This window comes from Protopterus annectens, chromosome 5.part0 (genome assembly GCF_019279795.1).
Source record: "Protopterus annectens isolate FY-2018-M chromosome 5.part0, PAN1.0, whole genome shotgun sequence".
Lineage (NCBI taxonomy): Eukaryota > Metazoa > Chordata > Ceratodontiformes > Protopteridae > Protopterus > Protopterus annectens.
This window is the reverse complement of record NC_056735.1, coordinates 1844155899-1844182472: the sequence shown is the minus strand read 5'-3', so window position 1 is coordinate 1844182472 and position 26574 is coordinate 1844155899. Positions and strand designations below refer to the sequence as shown.

The 26574-nt window shown below is 46.0% G+C and overlaps 1 protein-coding gene across 1 annotated transcript in view; it reads right to left on the bottom strand.

The window, feature by feature from the left end:
- Positions 1-26574, bottom strand: part of CKAP2 (cytoskeleton associated protein 2) — a 741255-nt gene that overhangs the window by 575080 nt on the left and 139601 nt on the right. The window contains exon 3 of the mRNA XM_044071663.1: positions 1321-1414. Within this exon, the coding sequence (XP_043927598.1) occupies positions 1321-1414 (94 nt within the window). The remainder of the gene's footprint in view (positions 1-1320; positions 1415-26574) is intronic.

Here is a 26574-nt window from a genome sequence, read left to right as displayed (position 1 = left end):
GGGTTGCAAAAGCACCTCACTGAATTCCAAAGAACTGACAACCTGCTTAGCGGTAGATTTGTCAGAAGGCTTGGCCTTGTGTGGTCTGTCTCTATCTTTATCCTTACGTTTCTTCGGAATGTCTACAGATGGTTAACTGATGCCATTTCAGAATGCGAAAATGGAAGATGAAATTCCCTGGCTACAATAAGAGCTCTACAACAAATGGTTCTCGCATTAAAGAGGGCACAGAACCGGCAATGGGGGACGTCGTGATCTGGGCCTAAACAAGTGACGCAGTATGAGTGGAAGTCTCGGTGTGGTATTTAGTTTTCCACAGGCGAGACAATTAACTTTTTCAGACATTGGTTAGTGCAAGAAAAAAAAAAAAAAGGATCCCCAACGGGGTACTTGGCTTTAGATGTTTTCAGCTGCAAATCAAAACACTGGTAATAACCGACCTGCACACTTGCGAACTGCTTCTGCTACGGGATCTAGGGCAAGAAAGACTGATGTAATGGCGTTGGCTGCTCTCCTTTATAGCACTGGTGACCTGACTTCAGACAGCAAGTGACAGCAGCTGACACAGAAAAACATTGACTCTGGTATTTGGGCTAGCCAAAGGCCAACACAACAGGATAACCTACAGATGACTGCAACAGTGAAACAAAAAACATCTACAGTTGTTGAGGAAATATGCCAGTCACGTGTTCCATGTAACTAGGCAGCAAACAATACCATTCTCAGACCACAACACAGTGCCAAGACTGCAAGGATCAGAGTAACCCGATGACAGTGCTACACAGGCCACCTACTGTAAAAGACAACAGGCTTAAACAAAATAAAAGCCTACAGTAGAAGTGTATTTAAAATGTTAACCATCCCATATGATCTGTGGAAAAGCAGAACATTATGAAGAGTCATGCTGATATTATAATCAAAATGTCATGCGGCAGCACAGATTGCCTACTACTATGCCTTGTCTCAAATACAAAAATAATTTCAAACATTTCTTTTTTCTGCCATGTCTTCAATATAAGCTTTTGGCAAGTACAACTGCAAAGTCAAAAAGATGAGATCCCTGTGCAGAGCGTCAGACTATTACAAAACCTATCAAATAAATTTCAATGCGTCTGTTACTCATCGTAAAGGGAAGGGTCATTTTAATAAACAGTTTTTAAAAAATATGAAGGTCTGACAACACATCATAATTTTGGTTATCTGCTGAACAATGTTATGGACATGTAGAGAAAAGCTAGCAAACTTCATTTCATACTGTCGACGGTGCTTAGGAATTCCAACTAATAATGTAGGAAGGCATAACCATATACATGAACTCACCGGAAGTGGTTTTACAGACTTCATAGTTTTTGCTTCAGCTTTAACTTCTAAGCCAAGTCTTGCTCTCTTGATATCAACTTTCTCTGGAATTGAGCTTAAAAAGAACAAATCAAATATGTTAATTTACAAAAAAAGGAGATCTATCCAGTTTAATGCAAAAACTGTACAATGTTACACTGTGGAGGCCAGCAATGGAAAAATGTCTTCTCATTATAAAACATGCAAGTGTGCAAGAAGCAACACACCATTTCTGTACACTGTTGTGCAGAGAGTTAATATCCCACAGAACAAGACTTGTTTTGAGCAATCTTCAAAACACTATATACTAAAAAAAAAAAAAAAGCTAATAGCCAGTTATATTTATTATACCACAGATATACTACAGAAACAAACACATAAGCAAACAAGTTAACTCAATGGTAATACAGCCCAAAAATATGAAGTTGGACAATTACGTATTAAAAAGAGAAGGAACATAAACAGTCCAGACTACTAAACTGTATTGAGCATATGCCAAGGTAATCAGAAAACATAGCTGCACAAATCCTACTTGCCTGTTAACAGTAGATGTTCAAATTTCACACTAACATGTGGGTTCTGTGCCTGAAGAATCATACGCCAGCAACTTTCCAAAGCTCAGAATCCCCTCTGACCTTCTGCGATAGGGGATTGGCTAAGCCCATCCCATCAGTGGGAGCCTATCCCCAGTCATAGAAAGTCAGTTATTCAGGATTTAGTGTCAAGGACCAGAGGCAAGAATTGCCCAAAACCAACCAATTCTCAACCATAAAACACTAACACAAACACAAATAACCAAAGAAACACCACAAGGTTGGATACCATTGAACCATATATACAAAATAAGGGTGATAGTGAGTGCTGCCACTGAGTGTGTGAAATTCGAACATCTGCTGTTACAGGTAAGTAGTACTTGCGCAACTGTACTATGGATCATCATTCACACTGCCTCAGTGACATATGGGTAGATTCCCAAAGCTAACCATATCTGGGACGTTGGAAATTAAGGATCCAGAAGCCCCTGGAGAATGGTACCTGTAAAGCCTTCTCTGGAACTTGTGAAATAAACCAGTTTGTAGTACTTGTAAAGGTATGAACACAGGACCAAGTTGCTGTCTCTAGAATGCTTCGAGTCCAATCCTATGCCACCTAAGAGGATAAGGCTCTGATGTGCCTCAACCTTCCTTGGAATAATTTTACCATGGAGAGCATTACAAAAAACAGAGAGCAACCAATGAGTAATCATTTGCTTAGAGACAGGTTGACTGTTAGCCTGAGAAAAGGAAACAAACATCTGTTAAGCTTTACCAAAGGGCTTTGTTCTGCCAAGGGTATTGCAGCGGCCTGTGAAAATCCAATGTATGTAGAACCCCCCCCCCCTTATTTTTAGGTTCCGAAGAGAAAAATGGGACATTGACAGCTGATTCAGGGTAAATTCAGAAACAAGTTTTGGCATGAAAGGAGGATTAGTGCATAGAATAACCCTGTTCTCTTAGAAAGCCATATAAGGTTGTTCCATCACGAGAGCTTATAGCTCAGAGACTCACCTTGCAGATGTCAAAGCAATAAGCACAATTTTTCAAGTTATGAACCTCAAATCAGCATGAAAGGCAGGTTCAAAAGGAGATAAAAGTCAATTTTTTAACAAAAAAGCTGTGATCCAGAGGAGGAATTTGCTTTTTGGGGGTGGGGGTCACAAGTGCAACACAACACTCCTAACAAACTGACCACAAAATGAGACAAAGGGGGAGCCATGGGGACACACGTTGAAATTGACACAAGATGCATCTTGGTAGATGCATACAAGATAAGCCATTGTTCAGTAGCTCACACACATTTCAAAACTAAAAGGGGATACACCATACCAAATCCTCAGATATCGGTTAGGCACCACCTAGAAAACCACTTCCACTAGTAAACATGAGCTCTTCGTCGCAGGTTTATTTGCCTCATTCAATACCTAACATACATCCTCGTGTAACAAGTGCCTACAAGGTACTAAGAATTATCCAGGCTATCCGTTACAACTGAGCTAAGCTGGAGTGCAACAGTTATCCATGACAATGTGCAAGCAGATAGAGAGTGTGAGGAGGCTTGTGGAAATTGCCTTTGGCAAAGTCCATTGAAAGGGAGAACCAACTTTACCTGGGCCAAAAGGGGGTCACCACAATGATCTCAATTTCTGAATCTTCTAAAGTAACCTATGTATCCTTAGAAATGCATCAAGGAACATTCCCATCTACGAGAGTGACAATGTTTTGTCTCCAAGTACGGCTGCAAGTATAAACAAAAAAAACAGTCCCAACTGAAGGTGGTAAAACAAAAACAAACCAAAAGGCCATCACACAGGCACTAGAAGAGATAAATCAAGGCACGAAATAGCAAAACCACAGTTTTATTACCGCTTTGAATTTTATATTCAAGAATGTTGTTTCATCTGAAAAGTTGTTTAACAAACCATCTACGTTTTACCCTATTCTAGTGAATACTTTTGAAAGCTTATGAACAAATTTGTGAAAAGGAGATCAGAGAACTTAAGTGACTAGGTTTTTTAACCTTGATAAAAGTGAAAGGGCAGCTTTGAATGAACTATGGTTGATGCATGACATTAGATTCATGAAGGCCGATAAGGGTGGTGGAATTATAGAAAAACTAGATATATCCAGAACATGGAAAGTATGTTAAAAAATGAATATCTGAAGGAGTCAGTCAAAGATATACATCTGTGTTACAAATGGATACACAATTTTTTGTAGGATAGTTTTATTGATGGGTCTTGTTGACACACATTTATAATTTTTTGGTAGTTGAAAAGCCAAAATTGGGTTCCATGTTCAGGATACCAAAATTACACAAGGATGTTAATAACCCACCCTTTCAACCAATTGTTTCTGTCTCCAGTTATGTTAGGGAAGGTATATCTCTATTGATTCTATTTTAAATCCAGTAGTTCAAGGTTGATCGTTTATTCAATATTCTTGGGACTTTTTGGATAAGTTGAGAGTATTTTTTTCTGGGTATATGTTTGATAAATACAATGTTTAACAGTTGCTTCTCTTTTTACTTGTATATTACACAATGAAGGTATGGAGTTTGTCAGGAATTTGTTTTTCAAAAATAGATGAGATGCAAACTTTTGCTGCCTTTTGTGTGAAGTGATGTTGAATAATAATTTCATGTTTAACAAAAATATTTATTAACAGATTAAGGGGGGGTTGCCATGGGTTTGGCGGCAGCCCCCGCATATATGTCAGTCTAGTATTAGGCTGGTTGGAGCATGACATTTTGACTTCTCTTATCTAAACTTCATATAGTGTCGATTTGTGGATGACTTAGGAACGAGTTTGATGCTACAGAATTTGTTACCATTTTAAATAACGGTTCAAGTTTTTTTTTTTTTTAAGTTTACTATTGGACAATGTGGTTTAACAGTCAACTTTTTAGATCTTCAACTTTTTTGGAATGTTTCCAACAATACAGTTGATAGTAAAATTTATAGAAAAGATATTTTTAGTACCAATTATTTACATTTTAGAAGCAATCATCCTCATTTTATGGTGAAAAATATTCCCAGAGGGCAGTTCAGAGCTTCCAGATTAACCACTGATGACAATGATTTTTTCAAAGTAGAGTTTATTTTAAACAGAGATAAGTTAGAATTCTTGAAAAATAAAACAGAAGAGGTTAAGGTTAGAAGACTAGAACAATTCTCTCCTATACGTTTGAAACTACTGACTAAAACAGCCACAATATGGACAATGGGGATGTGGTTTGTACTTTAGATAAGACTGTTGATGCCAACATTAAAATTATTCTGATAAATAACTGGAAAGTGTTAGAAGGTAATTTAGACCTGATGGTTAGTCTTCCAACAAACCCAAGGTTTACTTATAAGCACACTTTTAATTTAAAAACCTTACTTGAGAATTAATAGTAAGATGGCTGTTAATATTTACAGAGGCAATAAGGTCATTGGAAGTGTGGTGACTGTAGTACCTGTAGGTACATTCTAGAAGTGTCTTTTTAAAATTTGGAACATATCAAGCACACTAACTATACCAGGGGATTTTAATTGTAAATCAAAGGGAGTGACTTATACAAGTGTATGTTCTAGCCTGATTTTTTTTTATATACGCATGACAAGATGTTTGTTGGGAGTAAATCTTGCGATAATCTAAGGATGAGAACAATGCCCTTTCCAAACACTCGTGTTAAATTCAATAATATTTTGCTCACTAAAGTTGAAGCATTGCCTTTAGACTTAAGAGGGGAGAGATTATAAAAACACGGAACAAAAAGAAACATGGCAGTTGAAATTGGGTGCCGAGAAGATACCTGGCTTGAATGGAAATATTAAAGTGATTTTTTTAAAGGAAGTTAAAGTTGTTTTTCTTTAAATCATTAGGTGTTTTATTTAATTGGTTTTAGAGTTTCATTGGTCATTGTATAAATGCTTGAATGTTTCATTGGTGTTTTATCTGATGAAGTTCATTTCTGGATGAAAGCGGTAAAGAACTGTGGTTTTGCTATTTTGTGCCTTGGTTCATCTCTTCTAGTGCCTCTACAGTGGTCTTTCTGTATGGCTGCAATTATGTCTCAAAACAGAATTTTTCCAGCAGTCTGTTTTGAAAGGCAGTGAACAGATCTATTTGAAGTCTTCCCACATCTGGGCCAAATACATAAAGACCTCTGTTTCGAGTCTCTACTCATGAGGGTCCATCCAGGATCTGCTTGGTCTCTGCCATTATGTTTTGCTCTGACAGAATGTACGAGACCTGAAGTTTCAGAATGCTAGCTTGTGGAGCATCACTGACAACTGGCAAAGAAGGCATGACCATGTACCCCCTTGTTTGTTCAGGAATCACACAACTGTGGTGCCTGTGACCAATGAAAAGGGACCTGGATTGTGAATTTCTAAGGTCCGAAGTGCTAACATTTCTGACGTTTGTGTTCTCTAGTGTCCAAAGGACTCCACTTACCTTGCACTTGGGACTCCCCTGTACATTAGACTAGTCAGATTATGCATGGGGAATAGCTGGACTGACTGAACTTGGGTTTGGAGGGAGAAGGGTAGAAATCAGATTCCTCCATCACTAACTCTCATTTTTCAAGCTCCAGAATTATTACCCAGAACCTTCAAGGGAAGCAGGTGCCGGGTCCAACTTTTTTTTTTTTTTTTTTTTAAGTACCACCAGTTCTCTCAAGTGGAGTCTGGCCTTTAGTGTCATGAGGATCACATATGCCATGAGGCTTAGAATTCTGAGACACTTTCTTGCACAGGCAGCTTCTTGGAGTTATCAGAACATTTTCCGGGGACAGACAGGACCATATCTTCTAGTAAAAAGGACATACCGTTTTCCGCATCCATTTTGCAACCCAGGAATACAATTCTTCATGTGCAAGACAAAACATTTGTATGTTCAAAATCGAAGTTGGAAGCAACTGTCATGTGATATGCAGCCTTCAGATATAAAGTCACCATGAAACAGTGGTATGTAAGAAGGGGTAGGATCACCTTCTGGATGACCGTTTTGAATTTGGGTACTTTCAGAAGGGTATCTAGATTCACCAAATTTAACACTAGCCTCCATGACCGAATCTTTTTGTTATCGAAAAAGGAGCTACGTAAAAAAGAAGTTATGTACTCACCATAACGTTCCATCTGAGTAGGTAACTTCATTTGTCAGCAACCTGTGGGTATCGGATCAGTCATGGATCTGAGCCGGCAGCTTTCCAAGCTAATATCCAAGCTCCTCCCCCTTACCCATAATATCCTACCTCCCTCCAGTCCTCAGATCGAGTTTGCCCAATTATCAGCCAACATCAAGACAAACAATACCTGAACATCCTAACCTGATGCATAACAGAACTAAAACATTCTATCATTCAGGTAACGAAAAACAGGTTAGGGGGAAGGAGGGGGGTCGGTTGCTGACAAATGAAGTTACCTACTCAGATGGAACGTTAAAGTGAGTACATAACTTCTTTATCTGAAGTAGTTAACTTCATTTGATCAGCAACCTGTGGGACAGAGTCCCCAGCTACCAAAAAACTTGGGAGGTCCTCAAGGAAGAATATTCCGGAGCACTGCAGAGCCAAAGGCTGCCCTCCCTCTGGATATCAGATCTAGTTTATAATGTGAAATAAAGGTATGAGAAGAAGCCCAAGTAGCCGCAGAACAGATGTCATCCAAGGGAACTCTTGACCAAAACGCGGCAGAGGTAGCCATAGAACGGGTAGAGTGAGCATGAACCCCCAAGGGCTCCAGCAGACCAGAAATTTTGTACGCAAGCAAGATGCAGTGGGATATCCATCTAGCTAGAGTCACCTTTGTTACTGGTTTACCCAAGGATGGCTTGGCAAACTAAATGAAAAGCTGCTCTGACTTGCAAGAGGCAGCCGTCCTGTGCAAGTAAAAGCGCAATTGTCTATGCACATCTAATGAATGCAGTCTGTACTCCCCTTTGTTCTGATAGGGAAGAAAACAGGCAAATTAATGGATTGGTTGTTATCCTCGGAAGCCACTTTAGGTAAGGATTAGTCCTGAGAGATACTCTGTCCTTATGGAAGACGATACGGGGGTTTAGTACAAAGGGCCTGAAGTTCAGATACGCTTCTAGCTGAGGTAATAGCAATTAAGAAGGCAGTTTTCCAAGATAAGAACTTTAAGTCAACAGAAGCTGCAGGCTCAAAAGGTGGACCAGTTGGAACCTGAAGAACTAAGGTTAGATCCCATGGAGGAGCCCTTTAAGAAAGTCTTACAGATCTTAGTGGAAGCCAAGGGCCCAAGATTGTCCCCGATGTGGAAGTGGGAAATGGCCGCCATTTGAACCTTCACAGTAGAACTGGCCCCTTGATGGAAAGCGTGAGATAGAAATTAAAGTACTGCTGGAATGGGAGCCGTAAAAGGGTCCAAATCCCCTATGTCGGGCCCAGATGGAAAAATGTTTCCATTTACTGTTGTAGACCTTCCCGGTAGAAGGTTTATGCACCGCCACCAGGATGGTTTTTACAGCGGACGAGATACCGGGAGTCCTAGCCACTAACGGAACTGGATCAACCAAGCCATGAGCTTGAGGTCGTCCAGATTCGGAGTTTTCAATCCCGAAGGATGAGAAATTAGATCCGGAATGGGATCCAAGATCCAAGGAGGAGCTATGACGTGAGACCGTAGGTATGGGAACCAGGTTTGACAAGGCCAGAATGGGGCTATGAGGATCAGCTTGCTCCCCAACAGACGAGCTTTCTGCAAGAATTTTGTCATTAACGGGAGAGGAGATAAGCATAAAGACCACCGGATGGCCAAGCATGAACTAGAGCGCCTCTGGGGCTCTCCCCCAGCGGGGAAATTAGAGCGAAAAACTCGCTGCACTTTGCTTTTGAAGGCGATGCGAAGAGATCGCAGCAAGGTTGACCCCATCTGAGGAAGATCTGTTTCGCTACTAAGGGGTTCAGAGACCACTCGTAAGGCGAGAGGATAGTTCGACTCAGCTTGTCCACTAAAATGTTGGACCGACCTGGAATGTGCGTTGCTAGCAGAAAATGGTTGGTGGATATCGCCCACTCCCAAACTCTCATGGCCTCTCGATAGAGGGTAAAATCTGGTCCCCCCCCTGTTTGTTGATGTACCACACCGACATGTCTGTTTGAATTGCAATAGTCCCCGGAGGAAGAAGGGCATGGAGAGCCTGCAACGCTAAAAGCACCGCCCTCATCTCCAGAACACTGATATGCAGAACGGTCTCTATTGGAGTCCACATGCCTTGGACAGTTCTGCCCATGCAATGCCCCCCACCCCAGGCGAGAAGCGTCCGTCGTCACTGTCGCTTGGGGTTGAGGCATCAAAAACGGTCGCCCTTCCCGAAGCTCTCTGGAATGGATCTTTAATAACACCCGTGGTAGAAGAGGTAGTGGCGGAAAGGCATACCCCTTGAGGTTTTTCCATCTGAATGATAGTGCATCCACTTTCCATGCTAGCTTGTGAAAAGTCCTTGTGCAAAAAATCTGTAACTGGTGGTTGAGGGGGGGATGCAAATAGATCTATGTCCGGGCAGCCCCTGGCTTCTGTAATAGTCTTGAATATGTGGGTGTCTAGCATCCACTCGTGTGGGTCTGACAGGTTCCTGCTCAGGCTGTCTGCCAAAGTATTTTGTTTCCCTGGCAGGAACTGAGCTTGTAGATCCACTTTGCAAGCTAGTGCTGTGTTCCATAGAGTCATGGCTAGTCTGCAAAGGGGGTAGGAATGTGAGCCCCCCTGCTTGTTTATGTACCACATAACTGTGGTGTTGTCTGCATCAGTAGTGGTCCTGGTTGTAGAAGATCCCTGAAAGCCAAGAGGGCATTCTGAACAGCTAACATCTCAAATTGATATGTAGGAGCTTCTGATCCTCTGCCCAAAAACCTTGCAGACCCCTTCACTGCAAGTCGGCTCCCCATGCGTAATCAGAGGCATCCGTGGTTAACACTTGGCTGGAGGTAGGCTGAAGGCTTTGCCTTTGTTGTGAAGACATGCCATGGACCACCAATGGAATTCCTTTTGTAGGCAAGGCAAGACAGCAATCTGTGTGTCTAGACTGTGGCAATGCTGGGACCATACACTTTTTAGGTACCATTGTATTTTTCTCATATGTAGTCTTGCATTTGGTATGAGAAGGATGCAGGAGGCCATGTAACCCAAAGCCTGCAGGAATTTCCTTGCAGTTAGCGGAGTTATAGAAGCCAAGGTTTTGAAAGTGGAAGCCAGCTGTAGTTTTTCGGATGTCAGGAATGCCATCTGGGTTGTTGTGTTTAAAAGAGCACCCAGAAAAGTTATCTGTTGTGTGGGATTTTTTATTATGTTTATAGTGAACCCCAGGTACTTGAGAAAACTTTGAACAAATTGCAGGTGCTGGAGAAAAACATCCTTGCTGTCTGCCAGAATAAGGCAGTCATCCAGATAGGGTAAATTTGAATACCTTGAGTCTGCAAATAAGCTACTACTGTGCCAGGCATGAAGACCCTGGGTGCAGTAGACAAGCCAAAGGGCAGCGTAGAGAATTGGTAATGTTTCGAGTTGGCCTTGAACCGGAGGTATTTTCTGCACTCCTGTCTGATAGGGATGTGAAGGTAAGCCTCCTTTAAATCCAATGATACCATCCCTGCATTTTTGCTCAACATTGGCAGGAGCTGCTGCAGAGTAAGCATTTTGAACTTTGGTATCTCCAGGAAAGTATTTAAGACTGACAGATCCAGGATGGGTCTCCATGAGTTTTGATTTCTGGGAACTAGAAAGAGCCTGAGTAAAAGCCCTGCCCAGTCTCCGATTGTGGAACCAGTTCTATGGCCCTCATAGCCATGAGGGATCCCACCTGGTTTAATGCCTCGGACCATTGGTGTTTTGGTAGGTCTGGCCATCCGTTCGGTCTTGGCAAGGTATGAGTGGAATTTGTAACCTCTTGAAACTGCATCCAGAACCCACTTGTCTTGGGTTATGCAAGTCCAATTTTGTTGAAAAAGAGTTTTCCTCCTAGAGGGGCATCCAGGAGAGAAGTTCCTGGAGCCATGCAGAGGGAGTCATTGAGCCTGTTTTCTAAATGATTGAGGTCTGTCCTCTCCACCCCTGGAGGTGGAAGCACTCCATTGTCTAGGTCTGTAAGAGGTCTGTGTTTGAGGCCTCCCTCTGGTGAGCCTATATCTACCCCTCAGAGACCTGTCCGAGCTGGGAAAAGACCAATTTTTTGTTGGCCAATTTCTGCTAAATCTAGGGGGCTGAACTTGTAAGAAATCCTTAACCGTTTGCATGGATTTTGACTTATCCTCCATTTTCTTTATCACCTCTTCAGCCTTAGGCTCAAACAAAACATTATGCTGAACAGGAGCATCCAGTAACTTTGCTTTCACTTGATCAGGTAAGTTTTGTTCCTTTAACCAAGCATGCCTTCCAATGACTGTGCCAGAGGCAGCCGCCCTGCAAGAAGCCTCCAAGGCATCAAAACCACAGTGTAAACCAGGTTTCCCCACTTGTTCAGTAGCATGCATCACATCATGTAATTCCTTATTATCTGCACATGCAGAAATGGTACCTAACATTTGTTTCATAACAGACAGTAGAAACTGCTGATATTTTAGCATATGAAATTGGCAATTTAAAGCCCTAATAGATAAAGTAGCAGAAGTATACACTTTTTTCCCCCATCTCTCCAAACCTCTGGAATCCTTATCTGTCGGAATAGGATTTTTAGCAGAGGCAGCCTTAGGACCCTGAGAAATGGTTTCTGGATCAGCAGTAGGATTTTTGTAAAGGAACTGGTGGGAGTCAGGGACCCTGTAATATTTGTCGGGCTTAGCAGGAGCTGGAGGAAAGGAGTCAGGAGTTAAATTAGCCTTAGAAAAAGCATCTTCCACAATATCCAAAATAGGAGGAATAGCCAGGGGTCTATGTTGGGGAAGAAGAAAATCCCTGAGCCTTCTCTTAGATTGAGTACTCCTGTCCCTCCCAGTGAAAATGTTCCCTCATGTCATGTAAAGTTTCCCCAAAAGAAAAATCCTCAGGGGGAGAAGCTGATGGAATAGATTCCTCCGCATCAGAATCCTCATAAGGAGGGAAAGAATATTCCTGTTCAGAGGAAGACACTGAAGAAATAGATGCCTGATCAGAAGATTAATAATCCAACTCTTGCCTTGGCCTTTTGTCTTGAGGGGGATGTGAACCCCTAATCATGGTTAGCAAGTCCTCCGCCATTTTAAGTAACGGTTTCTGTGATTTGGGTCCCAGATCAGAAGAGGCCTGGGCTGGTGTCTTAGATTTAGAAGGAGTCCGTCTTTGTCCTGGGTTTTGCCTTTATCAGAAGCTGTGTAGGCCTGAAAACCCCCTCGGAAGCCGGTACCTGCACAGCGGCTCCAGACCCATCCGAGGGAGCATTGTCCGAAGGTCCTGCAGCTGGAGTGCTCAAAGGCCTAGTTGGCTCCTCGTGGGAGTCCATTTCGGCTATCCGTTCTGAAATGGCAGACGACAGGGGCTGCGAAAGCGCCTCACTGACGACAGCCGAACCTGAAGCTGGTTCTGGCTGTGTAACGTCGTCTGATTTGGACCTTGGAGGCCTGTCCTTATCCTTGCTTCGTTTGTGAACTCCGGTAGTCGGAAGCGTGTCAGACGACATTTTATAATTAAATCGCCTACCAAAGTAGTGAAAAGCAAAATCGTACCTCTGCTTAATCGTACATTGGTTAAATCCAACACAAAACCGACAACTAGCTACGTCGTGGTCAGGGCCTAAACAAGGAATACAATAAGAATGGAAATCCTTATGTGGTATTTGCTTCCCACAAGAAATGCAATTTTTAACTTATGACATTGGACTGGAGCAAGAAAAAAAGTTTCCTCAACGGGGTACTTAGCTTTGAGAAGAAGTCAGTCTTCGGACTGAAGCACGAAAAAATATCAGGAGTCAGCCGACCGGCACTTGCGGACTGCTTTCACCGCATGGCAAGAAAGACTGGAGAACATGGCTTCGGCTGGCAGCTTTGGACTCCTGGCGCTCTGACGTCAGGGAGCATGACTGAACAGCAGACGCCGGACCCAGACTTTGGGATTCTGGCCGACAGAGGACTGCCTGCAGGAAGAACCCTACAGTGATGACTGCAACAGTGAAACACAATGAACATCTGATGGCTGAACAGCCGCAGCCGTGACTGGCGCCACTGAGGGAGAGGAGGAAGAAGTAGAATCCGCAGGTTAAGAGACCCGCTAGGATTAACTTGTTCCTCCTGTCTCTGAGCATGGGGGTTAAAAGCAGCACATATCTGGCAGCCTGATGTTAAATGAGCAACCCACAGGCAAAGAATGCACAGTGTGGCCATCGGCTGGGGACAGCTTATGACCACACCCAGAGCATTTGGAAAAAATGGCCTTAAGACCTTCGGCCATGACTAACACAAGCACACTCCCTAACACACAGATAAGGGAAGGGGAATACACTAAATTTAAACTAAACTAAATTAAACTAGTCCAAGGGATCTAAAACGCACACACACACTAACTGCAAAATGAGGTGAAAAATTTAGAGCAATTTCCTACACTTTCTCTTACCTAATAGCCAAGAGCTAGTCACTCGTGCTTATACAAGCCGAGGCAAACGAGATCTGAGGACTGGAGGGAGGTAGCAGGGTATTATGGGTAAGGGGGAGGAGCTTGGAGCTCTGATCTCTAGCTTGGAAAGCTGCCGGCTCGGATCCAGGACGGATCAGATACCCACAGGTTCCTGATCAAATGAAGTTAACTACTTCAGATATCATTTTCCTTTTTGTGGTACAAGAATAAGAAGTTATGTACTCACCATAACATTCCATCTGAGTAGGTAAACTTCATTTGTCAGCAACCTATGGGTTAGCGGATCCACATCGGATCCGAGCTGGCAGTTTCCAACAGCTAAGATCCGAGCCCCAAGCTCCTCCCCCTTACCCATAACTCCCTGCCATCACTTCCTGACCTCAGATCAAGTTTGCCTAAAAGCAAGACCTGCAATCACAACCTGCCTAGTGTAAATTGGATACAATCCACCATGAAGCAAGAATATCTATGAACATCCGAAGAGGACAGGGGGACGGAGGGAGGGACGGTTGCTGACAAATTAAGTTTACCTACTCAGATGGAACGTTATGGTGAGTACATAACTTCTTAATTGGAAGTAGTTAACTTCATTTGTGCATCAACCTATGGGACAGATTCCCCAAGCTACCTGAATCTTGAGAGGCCCTTATGGAAGGATGTTCCAGAGCACTGCAGAGCCAAAGGATGCTCTCCCTCTGGAAACCAGATCCAACTTAAAGTGATTTATAAAAGTATGAGAAGAAGCCCACGTGGCAGCAGAGCAAATGTCATCCAACGAAACTCTAGCTCGAAAAGCAGCAGAGGTAGGAACAGACAGAGTGGAATGGGCATGGACTCCATGAGGAGCAGGCCGGCCAGAACTCTCATAAGCCAGGAGAATACACTGGGAAATCCACCTGGACAGTGTGACTTTAGAAACTGATTTCCCCAAACTGGATTTAGCAAAGGACACAAACAGCTGGTCTGATTGCCGATGACCGGCTGTCCTGTGCGAATAGAATCTTAACTGTCTGTGTACATCCAAAGAGTGTAACTTGTATGTGCCTTTATTTTGGTAGTTGGGAAAGAAGACTGGCAAATTAATAGACTGACTGATGTTAGATTCGGAAGCAATTTCGGGCAGAAAAGAGGGAATGGTCCTGAGGAATACCCTATCCTTGTGGAAAGTCAAGTACGGTGGCTTAGCACAAAGGGCTTGAAGTTCCGAAGCCCTTTTCGCCGAAGTAATATCAACCAGAAAAGCCGTTTTCCAGGATAAGAATTTGAGATCTACCGAAGCAGCAGGCTCAAAGGGAGATGCTGTTTAAGCCTGGAGTACCAGCGATAAGTCCCAAGGAGGAATAACATCCTTCACCAGAGGTCTTAGTAAGAAGGTGCCTTTTAAGAAGGCCCTACACAATCTGGATGAGGTCAAAGGGCCAATATCACATCCAACATGGTAACGAGCGATTGCTGCCAAATGGACTTTGACTGTGGAAGAGCTAGCACCCTGATCAAATAATCCTGACAGAAAATCCAGCACAGCTGGTAACGGAGCTGTAAAAGGATCTAGTTTCTGATGTTCTGCCCAAATAGAAAAACGTTTCCATTTGCTACGATAAACTTTCCTAGTAGACGGCTTGTGAGCAGCTACTAGGATCGCCTTGACCGGGGAAGAGATACCAGGAGTCCTAGCTAACAGTGGAACTGGATGAACCAACCCGTGAGCTTGAGGTTTGTCCAGGTTCGGGGCCGGCAGGCCCAAAGGGTGAGATCAGATCCAGGACAGATCTAGAATCCAGGGAGGATTCACTAGATGAGACCATAGATATGGGAACCATGCCTGACAAGGCCAGAATGGGGCAATGAGGATTATTGTGCTCCCCAACCGTCTGGCTTTCTGCAGAAACTTCAGCATCAGGGGAAGAGGTGGGTAAGCATAAAGCAGACCGGGTGGCCAAGCATGCACCAGAGCGTCTCTTGGTGATTCCCCGGGTGGGGGAATTAGAGCAAAGTAGGTGTTGCACTTTGTGTTTGAAGGAGAGGCGAAAAGATCGCAACAAGGTTGACCCCATTTGGAGAAGATCTGCTTCACTACTTTGGGATTCAGAGACCACTCGTACGGCGAGAGGATGGTGCCACTCAATTTGTCCGCTATGATGTTGGACCGGCCAAGAATGTGCGTCACTATGAGAAAGTGGTTGGTGGAAATCGCCCATTCCCAAACTCTCATGGCCTCTCGACAAAGTGGATAGGACCTGGTTCCCCCTTGTTTGTTGATATACCAAACGACTGACATATTGTCCGTTTGGATCGCAATAGTCCCGACGGGAAGAAGGCTCTGAAGTGCTTGCAACGCTAACAGCACCGCCCTCATCTCTAGGACATTGATATGCAGTGAGGTCTCCGTCTGGTTCCACGTGCCTTGGACGGTCCTGCCCAAACAATGCCCCACCCCACCCAAGGCGAGAGGCGTCCATGGTCACCGTGGCTAGAGGAGGGGACATAGAGAAGGGGCGCCCCTTTTGGAGGTCCGGAGACTGGAGCCACCATAAGAGGGCTCTCCTGCACACCCTGCTGAGAGGGACAGGATGGCTCAGGGGATAACGCAGGAAGGACCATTGGACTTGGGAGGGTCCATTGCAGAATCCTCATTTAGGCGCGCCATGGGAAGGAGATTGATGGTAGCCGCCATCAAGCCTAGGGCCCTCAGGACCAATTCCGCCAGAGGGGCTGGGCAATAAAGAATGGCCTGCACATGGAGTCTTAGAGATCGCATCCAGTCCGGAGTTAAGAAGGCTAAGAGCTGGTTTGTGTCCAACCTGGCTCCGATAAAATCTATTATCTGAGTCGGGAGCAGGGAGGATTTTCCAGCATGGATCGTGATTCCCCAGCTGGGGAGCTAGTCGAAGAAAGAAATTCCTGGCTGTGCAGAGTAGATGCCTTGTGAGAGCGATCAGGAACCAGTCGCCCAGGTATGGAAAGACCTGAATTCCCTGGCGTCTCAGGTGGGCCGCTACCACCGTTAACACTTTGGTGAACATCTGGGGGGCTATGGTGAGACCAAAGGGGAGGACCCTGGATTGGTAATGGCTGGCTCCTAACCTGAAGCGGAGAAACCTCCTAGATAGTCTGTCCATCAAGATGTGGTAGTATGCATCCTTGAGGTCTATGGAGCACATCCAGTTCTCCTGCAAGAAGGGGAGAATGGATTGAAGAGTGAAAAATCCGGAACTTTTCTTTGGCTATTGCCAGGTTCAAGAGGGATAAGTCAAAGTCCCCCATCTTTTTTGGCACCAAGAAGAACCTGGAGTAAAAGCCTGTTCCATACTGGCCTGGGGGGACGTGCTGGATCGCTCCTTTTTCTAGCAGCTGATGAATTTTCTGCGGCCTCCCTCTGATCGGGTGGGACATCGGGGAGGTATCTAGGTCTGTGAGGGGGATGCTGAAACGGAATCTCGTAGCCTCTGGATATAATTCGAATCACCCAGCGGTTTGTCGTGATTGACTCCCAAGCTGCTAGGTGCTTCGAGAAACACCCCCCCCCCCACGACTGCCTCCAGAGTGGAGCAGTCTGGTAATCCCTCAGGGTTGCTGCATGGGCCGATCAGAGAAAGGTTCTCTGGACCCAAAGTTCTTCGGGCCCCCTCTGCCTCTAGGGCGGCGTCCACCCTGTCCTCTGTCTGAAGGACGGGTTTTCCGGAGCGAAACGGGATTGTTGAGACTTTCGGAAACACATCTTCTTATGTTCCTTTTGGTTCTTTGAGAAGGACCTCTGGGGAACAGAGAAGCGGACTCAGACGGCAGACAACGTCTTCCAATCCTTCTCGCTCTGGACCAAGGTGTCGCGTACGGTCTTGCCAAAGAGGGCAGAACCATCAAACAGGGCATTAGTGAATGACACCTTGAAGGGTTCCGCAAAATCACAGTGGCAGAGCCACGCCTGTCGCCTTAGCTCTAGCGGCTCCTTCCGTAGCATGGGACAGTAGCCGCATAGAGGTATTAGAAATGGACCAGAGAGTGGGGTAGAGTACACCTGTTTGTCCTCTGCTGACATGGACTCTGGGGGCGACCCAGCGTATTCTTTAATAAGATCCCGCTGGAGCCGTATGACGTGTGCCATGTAGTTCAATGACCTTATGGAGAAGGTGGCTGAAGCAAACATCCGCTTCACCAAACGGTCCATCGCCCGAGACTCCTTGTCCGGGGGATGGACCGAGGGAATCTCCTGGGCCAGTTCCCTTTTGGTGGCTGCCGCCACCAACATGGCATCTATGGGGGTTCCCTTACTCCAATGTGACCTTCCGGGGGGGGGGGCCAAGAATGTCTGACCTCTTAGGGACGGGCTCCACAGGGTCCTGCTCCTTCCATGCCCTGGTAGTGATCAGATCTACCAGGGGATCGGCTGGAGGGGACACCCAAGAGGTAGACGGGCCTGCTTCAAACGCCTCCAGGAACACGGATTCGTCCGAGGTAGGCTTTGGGGCGGACCCCCCCCCCCCGATCCTGAGCATCTCCATGATGTCTCCAAATGAGACGTCTTCGGAAGGGTGATCTTGGGGAACCTTCCCCTTCCTCCAAGTCAGTGTCCTCTGTCAAAGACTCAGGGGAGTCCAAGTGCCTCCTTTTGCACTTGCGTTTGTGAGGAACTTCCTCGGGGGGGGCTGTCCAAGGAGGCCTCACCGACCACATCCTGGTTCCAACAAGGGAATGATCTGGGACGTCTGAGCAGGCTGTCCCTAGGGCCGGGTGATAGAAGTCGGACCAGTTTGCGAGGGAGTGCAGGGTGGAGCGATAGTGAAGGCCAGGGGCCTGGAATCCCTCGACAGAACCCTCTCCACCACGTCGAATGCCGAAGGAAAGCCGCTCTCCTTAGGATCAGAGAGCAGACCCTCCCTCGGATCTGACTAGCAGGACCGGGCCAGAGCGATCGGATCCGAAAGGTCAGTATGCTCAGACCTAGCCGGAGCCGAAGGCATACAGACCGCCTCGGATCCGAAGCTCAACTCTCGACTCAGAGAGCCTGGATCCAAAGAAAAGGGACCAGACAGGCTTGAGGGTGCAGTCGGCGCCGAAGTACCCGACTCCATCGGCGCCGACATTCCCCCCGGCTCTGACGCTACTCTACTCCATAGACCCCGAACCCAGAAAGCGGGTCGGGGAAGGAGCAATCGGGGCGAAAAAAGGTGTCAAGCTCCCCCCCCCCCGGAGGGGGGGGGGGCAGGAGCATTCCCATCTGCAGCTGGGCCTGGAGGAACCTTCATCATCCGGTCCAAGTCTGCATCTGTTAGGCTTCTCTTGGACCTAGAAGAGGCCACCGAGGCGGGATGGAAGTGCCGCCTCGATGACCTCGAGGGAGACCAGGCCTCATCCTCCTCCAGCCCCAGCGAAAAGCTGGGAGAACGGAGCTGGGAATGAGAAGGCCCGGACGTCCTAGGGGGAGAAGCTCGCTTGGCTGGCGGGGCTGAAGCAGAGACTTCGGCCTGCCGCTTGTGGTGTTTTTCTCGGCGCTTCTCCCTCCTGGCTTCCCTATCCTCCTGGCCCAAGGTGGGAGGTAGAGTCCTGGCCAGGGGAAGGGAAGTATCCATAGGCGCGGCAGGAGCCACGGAGGACGGAGCAGAGTCCGGGGGCAGAAGTCCCGCCAGAATCAGCTTCAACCTCTGGTCCCCGATAGCCCTGGGGTTGAACACTGCACAAAGAGCAGCCAGAAGACAGGTGTTCAACCCCAAGGCATATAACGCACAGAGTGTGGCCATCAGCCTGGGAAAGCTTATGGCCACATTCAGTACACTTGGAGAAAAAAGTTTTGGCAGCCTCAGACATAACCTAAAAACGCACACACTAGGCCCCAAAACCACACACCCCAACGCTCTCATGAGAAACTGGAGAGGAAAGGCCAACAATTACTCAAACTAATGGAAAGGTAACGCACACACAAAACTCTCAAAAACTAACTATAATAGAAAAAGGCAAGATTTTTCTCACAGAAAAACTTTTGAAGAACTGGAAGCTCGAGATCAAGCTGCTGGTGTAACCGCGGCAAACTAGATCTGAGGTCAGGAAGAGATGGCAGGGAGTTCTGGGTAAGGAGGAGGAGCTTGGGGCTCAGATCTTAGCTTTTGGAAACTGCCGGCTCGGATCTGATGTGGATCTGATAACCCATAGGTTGATGCACAAATGAAGTCAACTACTTCAGATCTGGTTGTACATCCTTTGCTTGCAACTGGCAGAGTATCAGAGAGAACATGCATGCAACAGTTGGAGTGCGTCTGTGTCTGGACTTCCCCTGAAGGGAAGAGGATTTTCTGCCCACTGCCAACAGTATTCTCACTGAATTATTCTCTGCATCTACTTGTCTGAAATAGTTTGTCACCAGGCTGCTGGGTTGAGAAAGCCAGTTGGAAGGTGAAATGAGAGGAAGGGACGGGATCCCCCACATTTTGGCACAGTCATTCTTTACCAGGAGAATGCTATTTCTTGGGAAAGGAGCCCTTTATTTGATTTGGAAGCATAACTCCCCTACCATTTCCTCTCGATACCCTGGCTCTTGTTAGGCTGGGATTTTTGTTAGTTCTGTCCTTTGAAATTGGATGCCTTCTTAGGGAAGAACTTGGGAATATGAAACATTCTAGATACCCCCATGCATCAATTTACCTCCATCATCCTATTAGATGATCTAAGTAGCAGTAGGACCAAATAAAAATTCAGAATTTAAAGGAGCTTCTGAATCATATTTTTTTAAATCCTTAGAAAAATTCTGGTTATGTAACAAAGCAAACCTTCTCAATAAAACAAAAGAGGCTCTACTTCTAGAAATAGTGTCTGCATCTTCCAAGATACTCCTCAAAGCAAGTCTCAAAAACAGTCACATTAGAAACAAATCTCATTTATGTAACACTTTGATCAGCAGACCCCGCAAAGCCGTTTAAACTGTAAGCCTAGAGAAATCTTCAGTTTTTCCAATTAACCAATCTTGCAAGTTATCCAACTACCCCTTACCTATGGAGATTAAAGTCACACCTTAAAATACTTAGGAATAGCCTTTCAACAAGATTCAAAACTATCCTATCAAAGTAATATTGCAAAATTATGGGCAACTCTTCAACGGGACCTCCTTAGATGGGATAAACTCCCACTTTCACTTTTGGCAAAACTGTCCATTATTAAGATGAACATCCTGCCAAGAATACTATATGTATTTAATGCTTCCAATATAGGAGTATATAATATATTTTTAAATGCTGCAGTCTTCTCTCTCCAAATTTATATGGTCACTTAAATAGATCAGAATTGCTTATAAAAAATAGAAGTTATGTTCTTACCATAACGTTCCATGTTAGTTGTCTTCTTCTCGCCTTCTTGCTGGATGGGTTCGGAGCCGACCTCGGCTCCGACTCGGCCACTCTAAAAGCTCGAGAGTTGGTTCCACCGGCTCGAGGCTCCCCTTATATCCCACAATGCTAGGCGAGAGTTATCTCAGATCTCGTTTGTAAGCTAACCCCAGCTTATAACAGTAACAGTATAACTGTAAAACAGAATCCACCTCTAACAGGAAGAAAGAAGGGTGACCTACATCCTGAAACAAGAAATATGCATAATAGCATATGACTAAGAAAGAGGTGGTAGAAAGAGAGGTCACGATCACAACTCCTCTAGGTCTGTCCAGGCCAGGGGAAGGAGGGTGAAGAAGGCGAGAAGAAGACAACTAACATGGAACGTTATGGTAAGAACATAACTTCTATATGTTAAGTTGTCTATCTCGCCTTCATTCTTGCTGGATGGGACCGCGTCCCTAGCACCTTGTCCCGGGTGGCCTAACGGAACAGACTCCTGAGAACAGTGGAACCAAAATTAGCTCTATGCCTAGAAGCTAAATCCAACTTATAATGGGAAATAAAAGTGTGAGGAGTAGCCCAAGTAGCCGCTGCACAAATGGTGTCAATAGGCAGTCTGTCTTGGAAGGCTAAAGAAGTAGCCAAAGCTCTGGTGGAATGGGCTTTAGGTTTATTAGGCAGTTTTTGGTGTCTAATCTCAAACAAGGGTAATCAGAGATGTTAGCCATCTGGATAATGATACCTTTGAAACTGGAAGTCCCTTTCTGCTTTCCGCATAGGAGACAAACAGCTGATCAGATTTTCTGAATTGTTTGTCCTGTCCAAGTAGTACCTTAATTGACGATGAACATCCAGGCAGTGTAATTTTTGTTCAGACCTATTTGAATACTCTGGGAAAAAGACAGGGAGGTCAATGCTTTGGTTTAGATTTGATGTTGAAACCACCTTAGGCAAAAAGGACGGGTTAGTTTGTAAGGAAACTCTGTCCTTATGGAACAAAAGATAAGGAGAACGACAACTGAGTGCTTGAAGTTCTGAAATTCTTCTAGCTGATGTGATAGCCACCAGAAAGAGAGTTTTCCATGATAATAATTTCAAGGAACATGAAGCTGCAAAGGGGAAAGAATCAAAGAAGCAAGAACTAAATTTAGGTCCCAAGGAGAAGGAGGATTTTTATAGGAGGTCTGAGAAGAAAAACTCCTTTCAAAAAGGCTTTGCAAAGTTTGTGGGACATTAGGGCAGATTCAGAAATGCCCACATGAAAATTAGAAATAGCTGCCAATTGAACCTTAAGAGTAGATGGAGATGAACCTGCATGGAAGAGTTCAGCTAGAAAATCAAGGACTAGTTGGATGGAAGCGGTGAAAGGATCTATGTCCTTTCCTTGTGCCCAATATGAGAAGCGTTTCCACTTACTCAAATAAATCTTCGAGTGGAAGATTTATGGGAAGCTATCAATATATCTCTAACCGAGTGAGATAATTGAGGAAGCCTGGCTACGGTTGGAACTGGAGGAACCAAGCAGTGAGGTTCAGAGAGGGAGGGCGATGAAACTGACCCGACTGGTGGATCAAAAGATCTGGAACTAGGTCCAGACTCCACGGTCGCTCAAGAGAAAACGATGTAGAAAGGGGAACCACACTTGTCGAGGCCAGTAAGGAGCAATGAGGATCAATGAGGCCTTCTGAGCGATAGCTTTCTGTATTACTTGAGAGATCAGAGGGAAAGGAGGAAATGCATACAGAAGTCCCGGGCCAAACTTGGACTAGAGCGTCTCTGCTGGGTTGGCCTGGTAAAGGGAATAGAGTGAAGTATTCTCTGCACTTGCTGTTTTGGGGAGTAGCAAAAGATCGCAGCAAGGCTGACCCCACTTGAGAAATATCTCTCTCACTACAGAGTCTTTCAGAGACCACTCGTGAGGCATGTGTATAGCTCTGCTCAACTTGTCCGCAATGTGATTGGACTTCCGGGATGTGCGTTGCTATCAGAAAACGCTGAGAAGAAATCGCCCATTGCCACAGTCTGAGTGCTTCGACACAGGGGTATGATCTGGTTCCGCCTTGTTTGTTGATGTACCACACTACAGACATATTGTCTGTCTGGATTGCAATCGTTCCCAAGGGAAGAGAGTCTTGAAGGGCTTGCAACGCTAAAAGCACTGCTCTCATCTCCAGAACATTTATGTGCAAGTGGCATTCGTTTGGTTGCCATGTGCCCTGGACTGTCCTGCCCTGATAATGCCCCCACCCGATCAGGGAGGCATCCGTTGTCAGAGTAGCAACCGGAGGAGGTGGAACAAATGGTCTTCCGACAGGAGCTGGGGAAGACATCCACCACATGAGATGCTTTTGCACGCTTGCGTGATCATAATGGTGTGAGACATTGGAAGTTCCTGGTATGACCATTGAGAAAAAAGCATCCACTGAAGGATCCGCATGTGGTATCTGGCCAATGGGAGGAGAGGTATGGCCGCTGCCATGATTCCCAACACCTTTAGAACTAACCTGGCTTTGGCTCTGTTGTTGTTGAGAAGTGACACCAATTTGTGAATGTCTGATATCCTTTGGTTCGTTAGCGTTGCAGACATGTTTATAGTATCTAAATTTGCGCCTATGTAGGTAATAGTACGACAAGGCGACAAAACAGACTTTTCGCAATTTATTGAAATACCCAGTTTTTGACAAATGCGAAAAGTATAATCTCTGGCCATCAGGAGATGCTTGGTGGGAGCTGTGAGAAGCCAGTCGTCCAAATATGGAAACACCTGGAAACCTTGTCGTCTCAGGTGAGAAGCTACCACTGCCATGCATTTGGTAAACACCCGGGGGGCAGTGGTGAGACCAAAGGGCAGGGCCCTGAACTGAAAATGACTGGTTCCCAGCCTGAAGCGGAGGAATCTTCTGGAGCGTCTGTTCATTTTTATGTGATAGTACGCATCCCGAAGGTCTATAGAGCACATCCAGTTTCCTTTGCCCAAAAGGGGAAGAATGGATTGCAGCGTGACCATCCGAAATCTTGTTTTCTTGACTGATTTGTTCAAGACACTGAGATCCAAAATCGGTCTCCAGTCCCCTGTTTTCTTTGGAACTAAAAAGAACCTTGAGTAGATTCCGGATCCTTGTTGGTCTGCTGGCACTGACTGAATTGCTCTTTTGCAAGCAGTTTTGAAATTTCCAAAGCTGCTATATCCCTTTGAGCGGGTGGAACATCTGGAAGGGATTTTTTGACTGATTTGGAAAACGAAGAAAGGGGATAGAATAGCCTTCGAAATGATGGACTGTACCCATTTGTCTTGAGTCAGGGATAGCCAGGCTTCTGGGTACAGTGACAATCTTCCCGACTGCCTCCGAAGATGGGCAGTCGGGCAACACCTCAGGGATGCTGAAAGGGCTTGTCAGGAAAGGCTTCCCGATTGCCCTGGTTCTGCGGACCCCCTGCCCCTAGGGCGGCGTCTACCATTGTTATTCCCACCTCTGCCTTTGGTAGGAAACGACTCTGTCGCCAGGCGAAGTCCCTTGAGATTGTTTATGGAACCACATCTTCCCACCCTTCTGGCCTTTGGGGTAAGGCCTAGAAGGAGTCGCGGACTCCGACGGCAGAAAGGGTCTTGCCATCAGTCTCGCACCTAGTCAGGGTTTCTTTCACTTGAGGACCAAAGAGATGATCCATCAAAGGGGAGTTCGTGAAAGACGCCTTGAAAGGTTCCGCAAAGTTGCATAGCCGCATCCAGGCATGCCTACGTAAGGCTACCCCTGTCCCTGCGGCTCTGCTCGCTCCATCGGCCGCATAAGAGAGGAGGCGCATGGAGGAGTTGGATATGGAATTAAGGGTAGCCAGTTGCGTGTTCATTTTCTTGAAACCCGCAGCTGTAGGGTCCTTAACATTTCACTCGCTTCCTTGATCAAGTCCCTTTGAAGGCAGTGAAATGGCACAGGTAATTCAGCTTAACGCATGGTAAATGTCGCTGAGGAGAACATCCGCTTCCGTACCTATCCATGGACCTAGATTCCTTGTTAGGTGGATGGACAGGCACTGAAGGATCAGCCAGTTCCTTCTTTGTGGCGGCAGCTACCACCATAGCATCCACAGAAACTCCTTTTGATAAAAATTGCTTGTCTGATGGAGCTGTGATGAATTTGGAGGGTCTCCTGGGAGTGGGGTCCACTGAATCAGGAGCCGTCCATGCCTTCTTAGCAACCACCTGCATGAGGGGGTCGAAGAGGGACACCCAGGAGGTGGAAGGACGAGAGCCAAACGCCTCAAGATACACAGATTCGTCCTCCGAAGGGTTGAGGGCTGGCCAATTTCCCCTCTGTTTTAGGATCTCCAGAATGTCTGCAAATGAGACATCTTCAGAAGGGGAACGGGGAACCCTCAGAATCATCCAGATCTGTGTCTGACGTGATAGACTCAGGTGAGTCAATGTGTTTCCTCTTGCACTTCCTCTTCCGAGGGGCTCTTCTGCCAAATCAGGAGAGGCCTCGAAGAGGATGAAATCCCACAGGGGTTCCTGAGGAGCTGGCTCTCTGCGGTCCGGGATGAGGGAGTGAGTCGACTTACCCTGAGGCAGCATAGAGGGAGGCGGACGGAGCCGACTGTGGGGTAGAGCCTGGCTCTAACACACTCCGCATGACCTCGAATGCACCCCTGTCAGGCAGAGCCAGAGGTCCCGCTCCGAGCTAAGAACCCCCTCGGCACTGACAGTGATGGCTCCGAGGTCGATGTCGGAGCCGAACTCACCAGCGCCGCCCGAGAGGGAGAGGGGGACAAGGGTCCGATGCCACTCACCCTCGGAGCCGACGAGGGAAGTCCGCCGAGATTCTTCCAAAGAAGAAAACTGAGCGGCGATGGAGCCGAAGACAATTGTCTCGGCCCGGCAATCACAGTCTCGGTTCCGACCCGGCTCGAACTCAGAAGAGTCGAAGGAGGAAAGAGTTGATGGACCGGGGCAGGCATCGACTGATGAGTCGGGCTCTGAAGCATCTGGGCTAGTGCCTCGGACTTAAGTAGTCGACTCACTACCCTCTGAAGGTCATGATCGACAGCCTCGATGACCTAGAGGAATGAGACCTTTGGCTCCGTTCAGACAGCAGGGGAGAACCTGGAGCCGAATGAACGGAGCCAATAGATGGTGACCTTGATCTCTTTCTAGTTGTCGGCTCAAGATCTGGTCTGAGCCGACACGGTACTTCAATAACCTCGGCTCCAGCCGAGCCGAGGAGCCACAGAAACTGTGGACTGAGACTTATCGGCTCCAGCCGGAGCCGATAAAGGCAAAGGTTGAACAACCTGAGGTCTCGGCTCAGAAGCCGGAGCCGAAGACCTCGATGCCTTAGAGGGCTTCCCTGTTGAGACAGACAGGGAATCCTCTGGCTTCAACAAGCCTCTCAGAATTAGCTTGTTTTTCTTTCCTGCAGGACCCTGGGGCTGAAGCCATGGCAAACAGCACAGGAGTCCTGCAGGTGCAAAGGCCCCAGACAATAGACACAAGAAGTGTGAGCGTCTGTCAGAGACATTTTCTGACAGCACGCATCACACTTCTTGAATCCAGAGACCTTTGCTTCTTTAGACATTGCCTAACTGACAGGTGTACACAAACACACACTCAAACACACCAGTTATACCCTGTCAGAAAATATAATAATTTTAGTAATGATACTAGAATTTAAGTAAACTACACAAACACTCCCTTAGGGAAGAGAAGGCCTAAGGCCCAAGGGAAGAACCAAAGGTTCTTTTAGAAAAGAAACGGGAAAAAAATAGGGTCGGGGATAAAGTTCTATGATCTACACTAATCTAAGAAGAATTTAACTTAAAAAGGGGTAAAAAGAGTAA